General features: G+C 42.4%; 1 protein-coding gene across 1 annotated transcript in view; it reads left to right on the top strand.

Annotated features, from left to right (window-relative positions):
- The first annotated feature begins 4,078 nt into the window (after positions 1 to 4,078).
- The window catches only part of LOC109854586 (tyrosine-protein kinase Dnt-like), a 23,808-nt gene continuing 10,542 nt past the window's right edge, over positions 4,079 to 17,344 (top strand). Inside the window, exon 1 of the mRNA XM_020427822.1 lies at positions 4,079 to 4,924. Within this exon, the coding sequence (XP_020283411.1) occupies positions 4,828 to 4,924 (97 nt within the window). The 5' untranslated portion in view covers positions 4,079 to 4,827. The remainder of the gene's footprint in view (positions 4,925 to 17,344) is intronic.

Raw genomic sequence — 17,344 nt, 5'->3', positions numbered from 1 at the left:
AAAAACATGAAATGAAATAGAAAAACGACGAGTGAGCTGTAGCGGCGACGGTGTGTGGCGCGCGCACGCGTCTGCAAACGTTGTAAAAGAGGCGGTGGCTAAACGCGCGCTTTAATCCATTTTCAGTTGCACTGCCGGGTTCTTTTGACTGCCGCGGAAAGCGTTAATTGGAGGTCGCGCCGCGCGCGATCGGCGCAAAGAAAGTCCCGTAAAGCGGAAACCCGCGTGATAATGCATACCACGTCGGAAGAAGAGAAGGGGGCTCTTTCGCGCGGTGGGGAAAAGGTTATAGAATGGGATATAATATACCTTCTTTCTGGCGCACCCTCTCTCTCTCTCTCTCTCTCCGCGGTTGCGCGCGCGCGCGGCGTAAAAGCCGCGCCATCCGAAAGTACGCCACCTCTCATTTCTACTAAAAGCTATTTCTTATGAAACGCATAATCGCGTTTTCCTTAATGATGTACTATTACAAGCGCGGCTCGAGTCTGATAGAAATGAGATTTCTCGGAAGAGAAGAGACTCTTGTTTTACACACGGAAATTCATAGACGAAGTGAAACGTCGTAGTAGATGACGTCTTGTCCCCGTAAACGAGAAAGGTGTGAAAGACGACTCGACAAATATAAAATGCACGGGTTATTTATCGTTTAATTACATTTTTTGTAGCATGGATCCAACAATTGGAAATTGCACATACACGCGTGTGCACGTAAAATAACAGATTGTTCCGTGAGGATAACGTAAATTTTGCTAAAAAAACATCGTGGAAGACGAATACAACGAATTGCGTGTGTTATTTTCAATTGCAGTACGCGTTTATAACTTTTTTTTTTTACGAAAACGCACGCGCGCCAAAAATACAGCGAACGAATCTTACGATATTTTCCAGAAGCCGCTACCAGGATAAATTCGGATAAACCGTGAGTTCGGCCGACGACTGCTAGATATATGACTTGTTTGCACAGATTAGGACCGACAAAGGGGTCCGTTCTCTCCTCCTGACGTCGCCTTGATTTAAAGTGAAGCGCCCGGTATTTGCAGTAGATTAAACCGCGCTTCGCGCCGCGCACTGTACAGTGTCTTGTTTACGATATCAGCTGTAACCCGCTCCGCGTGTGTACCGCTTGTACACACACTGTGCTCACGTCCGACTTGCACAAGCAGATAGCGATTCAAACTATGCACATTCATATTAGTCAACATTTTTTTTTATTTTATACATACATTTACATGTGATATAAAATTTGCATAAACGCGCGCCAACTATATTTCTCGAGATTTTATCTTTTGCATTCGGTATCAAAATAAATTTGCAAAAAATATCTTCTCAAGAAATTTGAGTTTTTCACGTTTTCTTTTTCTCAAACTGCGTGCACACAGTAATATCAGTAGTTTTTTTTTTTTTTAATCGCGGAAAAGTGGCAATTTTTCAAATAACAACTCCGCAATTTGTCGGATTCACAACACGATAAAAAAAAAAAAAAAAAAAAAAACCTATCGTCGATGGCGCGCGATCAAAACTCTACGTGTCTAATTTGTTTGTTTTATTCTCGTTACGCGTATAAATATACATATATATCTTTTATGTTCAGTAGCTTGTAATGCGTATCGATGTTGTAATCTCGAGATAACGAGCAAACAAGCTGCGGACGATGATAAAATATTAAATGATAACTCGTGTAACTATATAATCAACGAGATTAAGTTAATAATCGTTAAGCGACGTATGTGTGTGTGTGTGTGTATGTGTATAAACTAAAAAAAAAAAAAAAAAGACTTCGCGAGGGGTACGCGAATTTGCCGCACGTCCATCGGCCACCAATGGCCCGTTAACAGACAGCAGAATTTCGTGCTCTCATCCCTTTTGGCTTTATACATTGTACGGTAAGAGAGTAATCACTTGCGCGTTCTTTTCTCTTTTCTCTCTTTTCTCGCGCGGCAGTTATCTCCCCGTTTTTATGCCGCACGAGCTTTTCAATCAACCGCGAATTTGCAAAACGAGTCCTGCCCCCTCGCCTCTTTCCCTCTTCCCTATCTCTTCCGCCAACTTCCTCGTGTGTTCCTCTCTCGCTCGAGTAATAACGGGCGTTCGGTAATCAAGCACGTTCTGGTAGACAAGAAAAAAAATTAAAAAAAAAGAAGAGAAAGGTGGTCCCCGGGTAAGACGATCGTGATTCGACCGTAGCTACGTGGGCGTTCTTCTCCCTATCCGTCGTCGATCTCGAATTATGCAAATGCCACGACGGATATTCCAATTGCCCCCGATTCCTCGTGCACGATGAAATTCGAGAACACATCGTATTCCATATACTATAACGCTCGCTCTCGCAGCAGGTATGCTCGTTTTTCAATAACGTGAAGCCACACTCTCTCCCTTCCGGCAGTGCTTAAAGGGACAAAAAAAAAAAAAAAAAACAAGAAAACAGGAAAACGCGTCAAATACCGTGGTCAAATGCGCAGTTCATCGTCAGCAATTTGACATGTCTCTCTCTCGAGAGAGAGAGAACGTTATTCACAAGATAAAAACAAACAGCAAGCAAAATTGCAACACGTACCGGTGTACTGGTTGATATCGTAAAATTGTATAAATATATTATTAATACATAATAGTCTTACATCATTCACATTTATCTTTTCTTACAAAGATAATATTTGAGTATCTGATTGCACAACTAGTCGTTTTAATTAATTCATCGTTGATAACGTCTAAAGTGACACGTCTAAAATGGGTTACGAAACACACTTGTTAGATTTCTGCGAGAAGATTGAATTTTTTATACAAAGATGCGCGATCCGACAGGCAAGAAAAAAAATTGAATTTTTATATTAAAAGAGATAACAAGAGTCACGCTTTGTTTTCCTTGGCGATTGGCACCGGTTAATTGGATAGCCGGATACATTATACGCCTCTCGCAAATAAAGGACAAACCGGCCTTCCTCCAGCAAAATGAGGCGAGACTTCTCGGCTTCAGGTAACAAATGATTGAGTGCGTAACTTGTTACCGAAGTATCGTGAATAAAAGAACTAATTTTTATTGCTTTGCGAGAAAGTTGTTGCACTTGCGATTTTGTTACAAAAAATAAAATAAAATATTTAATTTCGCGCACGACGCGAGATCAGAATTTTTATCCGTTATAAAGTAAGTAGATAACAAATTGTACTAGAATAAATTATTATTTTTTTTATAAAACTGGATAAAAAAAATTTTGCGGTAATTCAATAAATCTCGGTTTCTCAAACTCTATATAAAACATCGTAACTACACGGGATTCGTCTCGTCGGCTAGACAGAGATCCCATCGATGCTTGCTCGCTCGAATAACGCATTCAACATAGGCGCGCGTGAACGTTTATGTCGCCAAGACGAGAAAAGCAACACGCCGCGGTCGCTTTACCTGCTCGCTTACTTTCTGTCTCGCCGTACAAAGATCCTTAGAGACTTCTTTTGTATAAAGTACATTATAAAATAAAATAAATCTTCTTTGTATAAAATTAAAAACAGTTTGAGTTTAGATTTTTAAATAAATTCAATGTTGTGCGTGTACTTGTCACCTTTTTTATCATTTTGTTTTTGAAAAGATAAGTTTGAGATATTACACCAGAACTTACACCAGAAATATGTCGATTGACACACATGTTATTTTTCATTTGTATTATAAATACAATTATTTTATAGCACAAATAAGAAAGTAAATTGCTCATTTGATTAAATTACCCTTATTTGGTTCAGTCGTTTAATGCAATTTAGGAGAAATGTTGATTTTGTTTGAAATGCGTTTATGAATTTCGTTTCTTTTTGTCACACGAATAACTAGATATATAAATTATATTCAAATTATCATTTATGACACACATAGAGAAAAAGAATAAAATACAATTTCTTCAAATATCAATTCTTCAAAATTTTCGAATTCGTGGTGATTATCGCGTTAAATACAGCAAATTGATTTAATCAACTTGCGAAGAACACAAAAAATTTATTAAACTTATTAACGCGATAAATTCTGAAGTTTTGAAGATTTTGAAAATTAAACCACTTTGAATTATTTGAAACTTACATGTATATTGACGTTAGTAAATTTTAAATTCTATTCCGATCCTCGTTGAAGCGCGCGCGATCGTTGGAACGATCTCTCGTTTGTGTTCGAGACCCAACCATGAAAGAACCATCTCGTTGTGTTTCCCTCGTAGATGGACGGTCGACGTGGTTCGGCTGTTCCCGGCTGTTCCCGGCTGTGTTCGGTCGACAGGCCTCCTGGTCGACCCCGGACGACCCATGGCGATGGTAGCACACAACTGGTTGTGGCTTTCACGAGGCAGACACGCCGCGCGCTCTCCATGAACACGTTCCGCTCCGCTCTCACCATTCCGTGCCGTTTCGTTTCATCGATTTCCGTCGTACGCGCGCGTCGTATTACTCGCGCGACGCGCGGCGAGGCGTATCGTAAAACCGAGACAGTTTCTTAAAGCGCGTGTTCTCCTCGTGTGGGAGTGTCCCTCGGTCGCGCATCACACGCACCGCGTGTATCACGCGAGCTGTCAAAGGGAGTTCCTTCAGAAGAGCGGCCGATGAGTTTCGCGCGCCGCACGCTCGCGTAAGAAAATAAAAAAAAAAAAAAAAAATAAAAAAAAAAAGAGCCGCGCGTTCTCCGTGTTGGCGCTCTCGGTGTTATCACGTGAATCCGCGGGATTTGCGAAGTCGCGCGAAATATGAACGACGCCTAACGATTATTTTGCCGGTAGTGCGGATGTAGTCGCGTTGTCGTCGTCGTCGTCGTCGTCGTCGGTGTAAATATACGCGAGTCGCAGACGTCACGTGGCGGCCACGATGCTCTGGAAACTGGCGTTGCTTCTGATCGCCGTGCAACCGGCCATAAGTCACTTCAATCTATTTCTCAGTTACATGGAGGTCCGCAAGTTAATGGGTATGTTAAAAGTTATTTGTCACTCCTTTGTAAGACTTATAAAAGACTCGCACACGCACACACACGACAATGGAGTAAATTCGAGAATCTTGTTGATAGATAGCTCGGCTACTTATTTGGGTTATTGTCCTATTACGTCGTTTAGTATGCAGTATATGATGCGATAAAGAGATAGAAAGAAGAGAGAGAGAGAGAAAGAGAGATAGATAGAAAGTAAAAGAGAGAGACATACGATAATCGTTGTTTTCGCTATCTTTTGTCGAACTTATTTTGTGCACGCGATAAACAAATTAATACATATTGAGCAAATCTAAATGCAATGTGTCGCGAATATTAAATAGCAAACTTTCGGCGCAACCCCGCGTTGCAACACGAAAATAAATTGAATTGCTATTTTGTGCGACAAATGAAAAAACAAATTGCGTAATGACAATACATTCATGCGCTCTTTTCTGCATTCAGTTTCTTTCAACGCGCAGCTCCGAACGTACATCTCGTGCCGTCTGAGATAGTGGTATCTAACAAAAGAATGGAGAAAAAAAGACAATCGCGCCACTGTTTCGCGCGTGAGACGCGGTTCAAGACGCTCCGAACTCTTAACGAAGTACAAGTTGATTTAAAATAAACTTTACGAATGTTTTATCGCACTACACTCTTGAAATGAGTGTGTCTTGAGAGTGAAACACATTGTGTACAAATCTCTTGTAGCGTTTGATTGCGATAAAATATTACATTTATACGCGGCGCACACACGCACACACACGACGAAACGTCATGACGTAAACAGCTACATTTATTCTTTAACACGTACATAATAATCTGTTTGCTGCTCATCTTGCGCAATCTGTTTATTTGTTCCAACATTTGACGCTCGAACTAAATAATACGACGCGAGTAAAATTTATAAAATATTTTGTAAATTAATTTGCGAGCGTATAAAAATGTTGCGTATTACATTTTTGCAAAACGCAAACTAGTTTTTTTGCGAGTTTCGAAAATCGAAAGAAGTTTGCGATTGATAAAATGCTCCATATGCGACGGAATTTCGCATCTAAACATATGAAAGAAGAAAAGCGAAAAGTACAGGTTTTAGACGCGTGACTTGATGTGTCAAATAAATACAGTGCAGTTTGCATGTAATGACACCACTCTCTTCCGAGATATTACGTGTTAATCATATTTCTCCAACGCGAGAACACGAAAATCTCTCGTACCTCATTCGTACGCACGTACTCTCCCCTCGGTTGCTCCGATAATGACGACAAGGTAACGAAAACCGGTATAATTTCAAGTACAAATCCGGTTAGGGATACGAAACGAGAACAGGAAAATTGACCGTCACGCGTATCTCCGTATCGGAATTCCCTTTTAAAGAACGATCAGTTTTCCACTTTGCGACTATTCTCGACACAATCACGCGTAATTATCAGATAAGACCTGCTAACGGCCTGTTATCGATGGTGATTTAACACAAACGAGTCAGGAGTGTTGTAACAAGATGATAAAACAACGAGAACAACAGAAGGTAAAAAAAAGTTTGGGGATTTTTTTTATGTAACTCTCACGCGTTACAATCGAGAATCGAAATCTATCATTCAAAAAAAAAAAAAAAAAAATCGATCATCGAAACTGCTGTTTCTATTCGCGAAAAGCGGAGCGATATATAAAAACTCGCTAGCTGCGTGCTGCAATTGAGTGTCGGACGTTAAGTAATCGTCTATGTCAGCGGCTTGTAAAAGCCCGCGTTTAAATCCCGAACTACACGGTGAACAATCGCTATCCCTCCCCATTTGTGTTGCGCGTTGCATTTACGCACACTGCAACTGAAACACCGTGTTTGCGCGTCGTGTAATACGTAATCTCATCGCTGCCAATGTTGTTGTCCGAAGACAAAACGTCAAAATAATGAAATGTCAAAACTTCGACGAAGATACATCGTGATTGTTCACGCACCCTCTTCGTGAAATTGTTCGATTTGTCATTCCGAAAGAGTTCGGAGTCTTTACGAAAGTTTTATTTGTGTCTTCTTGGTTTTTTTTTTTTTTAATCGTAAAAGATAACACGATGAACGTTCGGAGTAAATTTTGCACAGACACGCATCCTCGCGTGCGTAATTCTGTAAATTCCATATATCAAACTCGTTATTATTCTCTATTCTTTCAATTTAATCGTACGGAAGTAACTAGCGAGAGCCAAATTTATTGCTCAAATTTTCTCACGCTTTCGATCGTGTCTTTTATCGACTACCGAGTAGTTTCATTTTTGCGAATCACATTAGAAATCATTGTCGTTCGCACATGCGGACCGGCGCATACGAATTGCCACGCCAGAAATGAATAAAAGCTACTCGGCAACAATCTTCCGCGCGGTGGCGGAAGCTTTCCAATATTTTCTCGATAACTTCCACGACCGGGGATAATTCGTTTTCGGATCGTTGGACCGCGAAAAGCATTCGCCTCGTTGCCTCTGATCGTAGGGCGCGAAGAGGAAGACACGGGAGAGCGAAAGAGAGAGATAGAGAGAGAGAGAGAACAGGAGATATCCTGCGACATCCGAACCCGCTCGGGACCGTAAACCCTTGCGAGGACAGAGAGAGAGAGAAGTGCGTTCGCGCGTGGGATTGCGCATTTCGCCTCTCTCGATTGGCGTGTCTCGGACACATTCGCGCACATCCCAAGTCATCGATTACACGAGAGAAACGTGTGAATTGTGATTTTATCGCACGCAAGCTGAACAAATGTGACACGCGTTGCGAATTCGCATGTGGCGTCGTTGTCGAATTCGATAAATGAAATAAGTAACAAGAATATCTGAATTATCTTGTTTTTTTTTTTTTTTTTTTAACTATATTAAGAGAGAAGTAATAAAATACCAGTAAGAGCCGAGCGTGCGGATGTATACGTACGAAATATTATATAACGTGAAAAATTAAAATATTATAATGCGTAGTTAATAAATTAATACATTTTAATTAAATTCAACTCAGAAATTTATATCGGATTATGTTTGTTCCAATTTTTATACGTATATATATATATTATAGAAATAATCTCTTTTATCTTCCTGCGCGAATTATCCTTTTTCTTTTGCTCAGAAAATGTGTGTTATTTGATAAACCTAAGATTGTCGGATAATTTCAGTGTTATTTTGCATTAAACACAGTGCCGCAGCGACATCGAGTAAAATTGCGTAACAGTGTAATATCCTCGGTGAGAAAAATTCGCACAACAGTACAAGCAATACCGCAAGGCAAATGTCCTTATGCGCGCACATACACGTGCGGCCGCACGTATTATACCGTTTTCACTTCGATAATTTATTACAACACGAATGGGGCGCATCGAAGGTGCGATCGTTGAGCGTTTTAAATCACACAAATGATGCGTAGTAATTAAAGATAAAGATTTACGACCGCGCGTACCGTGAAATTACATGGTTGCGAGTGGCCGTACTTTTCATTGCAGCTTTGTGTGTAACCTGTCACAATAACATTATTAATCTCATTGTCGCCCGTGGCACATCGTGATACAACGGATAAAGTGGAATTGATTGAATTATCAAGGAAATGTTAAAGGTGGCTGCGCGCGTATAAATTATATATCACACACGAGCGATAATATTAAGACGTTGCGTAACCTTTTCTTATTTATTTATATATTATTACCTTTTCTTATTTATTTATATATTATTACCTTTTCTTATTTATTTATATATTATTTTATACATTTAATTCCCTTCCACAAACAGCGCTTCTTCTTATTTTCTATCTACCGCTGCAAAAAAGCTGTAGAAAAAATAACGTATTTTCGAGTTCTCAAAAACTTTTCTCCGCATAATAAATAAACAAAAACAATATAAAAGACGCAGCAGCATCGACTTATGAAAAACCGGTTGAGAAATCTCAAAATGGCAACACTTACAAACAGAGCAAAAGAAACAACTCCGTTTTTTTAAACGACAAAAATATGTACATCGCTGATGTATATCGAAACGTGCGTGAACGGCAGTTTTGCGCGCGCGGCGCAGCAAATACTAATAGAATCGGCGAGGAAATACAGCGTGACGTACCAATTTAGCGTAAATAGGTATTAATAGACGTTCCAGCCGGGTGGAGTCGCATTCTCGGAGTTTCGCGCGCGGCAAATCCCCGCTGAGAGTTCGATCGCGGCGATGTTTGAAACTTGCATGTATCTTGTACGAAACCTACCGCGCCGAAGGCAATCGAAGTGACTCTCCAAAGAGCGGAGAATATATATATATATATGTGTGTGCGCACTCTCGTCAATGTACATATATACATACGTGTGTATCTGTACATATGTGAGTCTCGACTGACAGCGCGATAAGTCACTGCACTGCAGTTCGGCGTTTTCAATCATGTCATGGTTTCGTGTCGATCACGAGAATGTCGAGACCCCTCATCGCGGGACGTGTAGATATTTCTTTCCGCACGAAACACACACGCACACACAGCGGAAATTTCTACGTTCACATGACTGCGCGAAAGCGCTATCCTCGATCGTTCGACCAGGAATGGATGGAAACCACTTGCGGCGCGCATCATAATATACGAGATGCGTAATAAAATATTATAACGAGGTCCTTGTTAAGCGACGGGAGGTGAGCGCAGACCCCGAGCCGCAGGACCGGCTCTAGTTTGTTTAGACACCGAATAATCGACAGTCACTTCTCTTCGTTTTACTCCCGCGAAGAACTGGTCCTTCTCTCTCTCTCTCTCTCTTTCTTTCTTTTTTCTTCCCTCCCGCTACTTTGCGTCTTTTTTTTTCTTACCTTTCCCTTTTTATCGCGTTCTCGTTTGGTTCCCGGGAGTAAAGGGGCCCGGTTCTCGGATGCTCCCATCGATATGTACAACCGATATTCGCTCGGAAAGATCGCCGCGCAGCCCATATGGACCTCATCAACCTTGAACACGAAGGTTTCCAATTTCCGTGTTCGCTACGAGGTAGGTTTCCTGCTCTTCCTTCCCGCGATCCCGACCCGTGGAAAATCGATCTCGGTCCAGAATATTCCGATCGACTGCTCGCATGTAATCCGCGATCACCGTAAGGGAAGAAGAAAGAAGAAACACAATCTCGACGAGTAAATAAGACGAGAGCGATCGTTCGTTACGTAAAAATGTTAAAATTCCTCCACCGCAATGGCGAAAGAAACGGACGTTCCCCTCTTGGGAAACGCGCAGGTGATAAAAACACGGTCCTAAAATTTGGAAGTTATCTGAGAGAAGAGCGGTATAGAGGTCCGCGCACACACAACTGTTAACCACTTCGGTATCGTGTGGCGTTAAGTTGGATAAGATAAGTAGGAATTCTACCCCGGTGCTAAGTTACATTCTTCTTTCTCCGATTTCACGCTGTTCGAGGCGCGAAGTAAATTACGTTTAATCGCCGATCGATTCACGAAGTCGTGTTGTGGTTTTCTTTTTTTTTTGTCGCCGCACGGCAGGCGTTGCTGGGAAAAGGATACGCTTTCTTTTCCATTTATCACTTAACCAGATAGTTCTTCGTTCATTTTTTCTTTTGGTCTCATCATTTTTCGACGCGTTTTAGGGTTTGATTGCTGACGTAATGTGCTCGTTTCGTCCAAATCGATTTTCGATTCGACATTTCAACAATTTGTTTCATTGTCTCTATTTCTCCATAAAGTCAATTCAATATATATTTACGTGTGTGTGTGTTTGTATATTCGGGCACACAATATGTTACAAAGTAAATAGATGCAAAAACACGAAACGCGATTCATTCTTGCTTAATATTGTTTCTTTTCTTCTTCTTCGAGATTGTATATTTCTCTTATTTGAAATTATTCAAATTTATTCACGAGAACATTACGAGCGAGCAATTTGCGAAATATATTTGTGAGGTTGCGAAATAAGGTAGCGCGCGACCGATATGCTAAATCACCACCGCGATTTGTACCGAGCGCTTCACCCGTCAGTAAGTCTGTGTCAAAACACGAAAACAGTCTACATACTCGGACAATTCTACGCCCGAGGTGCTCCCTCGCGCTCGTGTGAGTCCGAGCGCTTGGGTCCTACCTTAGCTAGTTAGGGCCTGACAGGCCTATCTTGATGTTACCGTGGAGTGAGGCCGCTTCAAAGGCCCCGACCGGAGGCCCCGTGAAAACGTTTATGCTCGTACAATGGCGTAGCGATTGGTGTGAACCAAAACTTGTTGATGCGTACTTCGCGATAACGATGTGTATTAATCGAGATTCATTGGCGGGGCCGTCGGTGACCGGTAGCGATAAATATCGCGCCGCGTTGAACATTTATATACGTATAGGAACGAAAACGCGGGATCACGGACTTATACGATGATCAATGTGACGACGAGAGAGAGAGAGAGGAACGCGCGGAAAGCGATGCGCTATAGCGATGCATCTACTTATGCGCACGGATGACAGAGAGTGATGAGATATCGGAGAGCGCCAGACAGGAAACGCGCGTGTACGATTTCAGAATGGACCGATGCTGCCTGGGCGGATGCTGCGCCCGTGTCCGCATCAATCTTCGGCTCCTCGTTAAGATCCGCGCCTTATGTTTTCACTTGTGTGTGCGCGCGCGCGAGAACGCGGACTTGTTCGTTCGGTTCGGGTGGGTTACCTTCGTCCAACGTGCGTGCCAGAGAGACGCGTTTCGGTATGGGACATTTACATGGGATGCTGTTGGAGAGAGTCGCAGATAGAGAACCCTCGTGGATTTTCTTTCGAAAGAGAGAAGAAGGGAAAGAACGACCCTCTCTCGGCACTCCCGCACGTTTTGTTATTTGTTTTTGAAGTGAAAAAAACGGAAATCTTGAGACACACAACCTGCAACGTGTCCCCTCCGCTTGGATACTTTTCCGCGAACACGTGTTATCTCTCACGAGGGTCGACAAGTCAGATTTCTTAAATTTTTAAAATAATCGATGTTGATATAAACGCGTTCTTCTTTTATATTCAACAATATATGCGATAATTATTGCATGTAATAAATATGTAATGTAATCCATATATATAATAAATATACATATAAAATAATCAATAAATAAACATATGTAAATATATATAATAAATATACACAAATATACACTTTTGTTCAATTATAAACTTACTTAATACATCACATAATTATTTAATATATTACAAAATTATGATGTATATGCGAATATATTTATAATATGAACGTTATTTTTCATCTTCTTTTCTCTAAGTCCTTTTTTGTGCACATTCAATCGGGAAGTGTCAAGTTAGATAGTATCGTCAATCGAATCATCCCATAATAGAGAACTCTCACAGAGACTTTTGTCCCGAGAGATTTCAAAAAGACGCTCGGAGCGTACCCTCCGGTTCTCAGGCAGCTTTTTATCTGTCAGGAATTATCACGGAAATGGCAAGAAGTTGGAAGAGTACATTTTGCAACGCGAAAGCAACGCCTTTGTTAATACTGACATTTGTTTTATTTTTCGAAATGTAGGACGTACTTTGTGCAAGTTCGAATCCTTTGATCCCGCATCGTTATGCTGCAAAGTTAAAAGCGACCCGGAGATGATTAAAATCCTGCATTTTGTTTTATGTACACCGCAGTATGTTAAGTGATTGATGTAGCTCAAGTGTAGCTCGGGTCAAAAACGTCACGAATATATTACGTACATTTTTATGATGAAAGATCTCTTTTGAAGTTATTTTCAGAGACTCTCACAAAGTTATACGTAAAGATACACACATTTTAAATTCCGTACATGTATAAATATGAAAAGAAAAAAATTTGCAAAGGAAATAAAATCTTAATTGAGGATGATTCTTCTGATTTGAATTGAAAATTTTTTTTTTTTCAGGATTCGCGTCGTTTTTAAAATTAATTAATAGACGACGAAACGTTGTTCGAGGCGCGCCGCTCTGTACTCTTCGAATTTGTACTGTGTGCTTGCGCTTGCATTGCTCCGCACCAAACTGCAATATCCATCAATTTCTCGCCGTTATCCTCACGGGGAATCTTTTAATCCTCGCTCGCGCGCGAACCCACTGCAGAATCTCCACCCAGGCGAGTCCTGAGTGACAGGATCTTAACGAGCATCTGCTCCTCGAAGATGAGTCGTCGATTTCTCTCTCCGCGGATTCTCCGTAGAAAACATCCAACGTACTTGAAAGACTTCGGCGCGCATGGCCTTGTTCAATATAAGAACGTGATTCCAATATTTTTCCTCCCCGTTGTCCTCTCTCAACTCTCTCGCGCATTCGCTCCAGTAATAACACAATTTTGCGCGCAGGGAGAAAATATTTTCCCAACGTCTATTCTTTCACAGATGAACGTCAGTCCTTACAGAGAATGACTCGACAGAAATTGCCACCGAGTCTCTGACAAATGGACCTTTAAATGATGGCCGTTCTTTGTCGTGGCGTGTGGATCTTCGAAAAGGAAACATTTTAAAATCAACAAATCCGGTTAAAAGCTGTGTGTGTGTGAATGCCGTCCGGATGTTGAAAAAATTTCGACATTTGGAACCCGAATATTTTCGCGTTAAAAGATGACGATATTATTTCGGTGCTGAGATATTTTTTATTTTTTTTCGATCAGCTTATCTCACGTTTCAAAACTCTCTGATTTATCGACCTTAGCATAAGCAATAAAAATAGAACTCGTCGAGCGCGGTTGGTGCGTTACTGGTTTTGCGTTTCGAGTGTCCTGCAGTGTTTCGTGTCATTCTCGTGACAGTGGGACGAAATTCCGAACGTGTCCCTCGTGTGTTATCGAGCCATCGGCGCCACGGAACACGTCGAGGGATCCTTTAAAATTTTCGATGCCCACGGGGTCCTAGCGATGCCATCTAACTCCGGAGATTCTCCGGAGGTCCCGCAGCAAGATATACCGTTTGCCTTTTTGCGTCCATCTCTTTGCATATATCTCTTTTCATATATCTTTTTTTGTTTTTTTTTATTTTCTTTCTTCGCCTCTCTCGAAGAAATATCGCTCCTTTGTGCGGACTAGAGAAAATTCACACTTGCTAATTACAAGAGAATAAAAAAACTTATCTCCTCGAGAAAAATTAAACACTTTTGTGAATAAAAATAAAAAAAAAAAAAAACAAGAAAAGCTTTATTAAAATTAATATAATTTATATTTTTTTATTACATCATACATAAAAAAAGAAATGTCACATCGATCACTCGCGCGCGCTCAAAGGATTTGAGCCCAGCTTACTGTAAAATCGAGTCCGGAGCGAGACAGGATCTTTAACAATCGAAAAGTCTTTTTTATGCAATTGGATAATAAAGCGGATTAATCGCTCTCGACGTGACGCGGTCGGCAGTTGGGAGGGTTTAAAAAAAAATTCGAAGAAAGCTATTTGTGCGCGAGACGAATCTAAAAAGGATCCACCAGTTCCTTGGCTCCTTCGATATCGTTTGCGAGCCACGCGGAGCTCTTAACGAGCTCTCTCCCGATCGCGCCGGACTACACGAACGTGCCCTTCGGGAAAGACGGGACATTCGATTCCGCGTCATGATAAATCCGAAGTTGTCACGTAATCCTCTTCGTGTCCGAGCCTCTGATTGCCGGCTAGCGCAGCCATATGTCGTCTCTCCGGTGCAACGCGGCGACGTCTCAATCAACCCGCCCATCTGTCAACCCCTGTTTAGCCGCCCGGTGGCGGTCGCCGATGTCCGATATAACGATGCACTGTGCAATCGCATTTCGAGCAATCACCGCGCTCTGATGGAAGGGTCGCCGTGCATCGGGGGAGCAATATTATTTTAGCTCCCGATGCCAGAAAATGTCTCTCTTTCTCTATCTTTCTCTCTCTCTCTCTCTCTCTCTCTCTCTCTCTCACACACATTTTGAAGGAGGGAGGGAGACTCCCGGCGACGTTTACTTTGGTTCTTCGTTTTCGCTACTATTCTCTTCCCCTCGACAAATAAACCTAAACCACCACCAGTCGTTACGTATGATGCATCGCTCGCAGGATCCGTCCGGAGTCTATTCCGCGCGATGCGGCTTTGTTCGGGAATACATACACACACTCTCGCCGGTTCTCTGAATATAACCGTGGCAAGAATGGACTCGATGGATTCTCCTGATCATAATGGATGATTCGCGCGTTTTGGTGATGAATGACGTTCGCGCGGGATGTGTGCAAACATTTGAATATTCAGGAAAGAACGCGCGTGTTCCGGAACGCGACTTATTTTTTTTTTATTTTTGTTTTTTTTATTTCAACGCAGAACAAGGTTTTTTCTTTTATGATTGTTAAGAGTTTTTCGACGGATAAGTTGCTATCCTTTGAGAGAGTTAGTAGAGAATCAAAAATATCAATAAATATCAATTGGATGTTCAACCTCCAGCCTTTGGATGTTTCGCGCTTCTTCTTCCGTTGAAAACTTTACGACGGATAAACCGAATTTAAACGCGAGGGAAGTGACTTTTCCCGTCTATTTCCGGCGCCGACAATCGTAAAGCACCGGTTAAGCTCCGCTTAAGGCCCCAGCGAGCGGTCCCAGAAACGGGCAGTTCAGCCTCTCAATAAGTTTTTCCCCTCTCTCCTTCTTTTTTCCTCGTCTCTCACGAGAGCGCCCCGTCGTTTGGCCTCCTCTCTCGCTGAGGACGTTATTCCGGAGAGAATTATAACTGGTGTCGCGCGAAGTTACGCCTTCCTGGAGTTAACCTATGGCCCGAGGAAAGGAACTCAGGAAATAAGAGAAAGCAAGAGGAGAAAGAAGGGAAAGGAGATTGAGGTACGCAAAGACGGAGCGACTCGGCGTTCGGGCCGAGAAACGTATGGCAGCGGGAGAGAGAGAGAGAGTGTACAAACGCTCGGGACTTGTCCAGGACTTATGGGTTATTCAGGAGACCCCTGTCGGTGCAAAGGGAGGGAAGCCGTTCGATATATGCTAAGCAGTTAGCCTTCTGCGTCCTCCTGCACGTGAGCGAGTAAATCGCGATGTGCGACCGTCGAGTGTGTGTGCGCGCCTCTGAGCACTCGAGATGTCTCCAGAAAAATTCTGTGTTTGTTCTCTTAAAAAAAAAAACAAAACAAAAAAACAATTTGTGGTGAAACCTAAACATCGCGATATAATCAACACAATTTTTACACATGTCTTTCGGACACAAAGAAGTTTAAATAAATATAAAAATAACTTTAGAACACAACGCGCAAATAAAACGAGACATTATATAGTTTTTTTAACAGCAAAAATATTTTCAAAAGACGCGTTAGTTTGTCTCGTCGAAGGATTTTTAATTCGCTCGAAAAAAATTCTCAATCAGAAACAAAAGGGTGTGGCTCGTGTGAGTCACCCTGTATACAGACGCCCACGTCGTTTGCTCCCGATGGCGAAAGTGAAAAATATCGCGGCAGCGGCAACACGTACTACATACCTGCGCGGCCGTGTGCACACACATATTGCGGGTGCAATACAAGCGCGACCGCGCGCGCGTTATTAGATCTCCGAGGCCTCAGAACGAGACCCCCGAGATATCGGCGAGTGTAACATGCCAGCTGGCGTTGATCTGGTCGTTAACCTCGCGCGCGCGGATCATTTTTGGAGGCGCGTTTCGGATTTTCCTCAGAAAACCTGGTCCTTACTGCGCGCGAGGAGGGCGCGGAATTGTCGTAAATCACCGTTGTCCGCTGGTTGCGTGCTAAACGCATGTTGAAACGGTGACGCACTCGAGAATCCGGAGATATCGGAGATTTACTGCTCTTTCCGTTGTGCGCGATGATGATGCCTGCAATTGCCGAGCGCTTACCCCTCGTCGCTCGAGCCGAGTTCGATGACGCAAGGTATTTCCCCGCTGCGTGCACAAAGCAGCGATGCGTCTCAATCATCTGGGAGCGTTTACCTAGAAAAGGCACGGGTATATGCACGACGTCTTTCGTATCGTTAGACTCGCACAATAATATAAATTTTTTTTGGTTCGAAAATCTCATTTTTCTGTATTTCGATTTATTTCTTGTATTACACACACACACACACACACATGCGCGCGCGCGCGAATGAGATCTCGTGTTAATCCTTTCGCACGAGATCTCATTCGCGGTGCCCCAATCGGGATTTCAGCGCGTTCTCATTTTATTCAGCCGACCTGTCGTCGTTCGCGCTATTGATGCACACGGGACGCGACGGCACGGAACGACGTGAAACGAGAATCGCGCGCACACCGGTATATTGTGAGTAGGCGTCGCGTAAATCCAATATTTCCTGTCCCTTCGACCTGCTGCAACGGCGCGCCTTCACCCTTTTGCGTTTCCCTCGTTTTTTTTTTTTTTTCTTTTTTTTTTTTTTTTTTTTTTTCTCATTCTCCCGCCTCGCCTGTATGTCTGCTCAAAAATCTTCGTCCATTTAAGAACCTCTCTCTCCCTTGCTTACGGGTGGATCTCGTTATACGCGTACCGGATTTTATATTCAGGAGGTGTTGGGTTTCTG

The sequence above is a fragment of the Pseudomyrmex gracilis genome, unplaced genomic scaffold (assembly GCF_002006095.1).
Source record: "Pseudomyrmex gracilis isolate BER0280 unplaced genomic scaffold, ASM200609v1 scaffold_70, whole genome shotgun sequence".
Lineage (NCBI taxonomy): Eukaryota > Metazoa > Arthropoda > Insecta > Hymenoptera > Formicidae > Pseudomyrmex > Pseudomyrmex gracilis.
The sequence above is the reverse complement of the archived record's forward strand: the minus strand, read 5'-3'. Positions and strand labels throughout refer to the sequence as shown.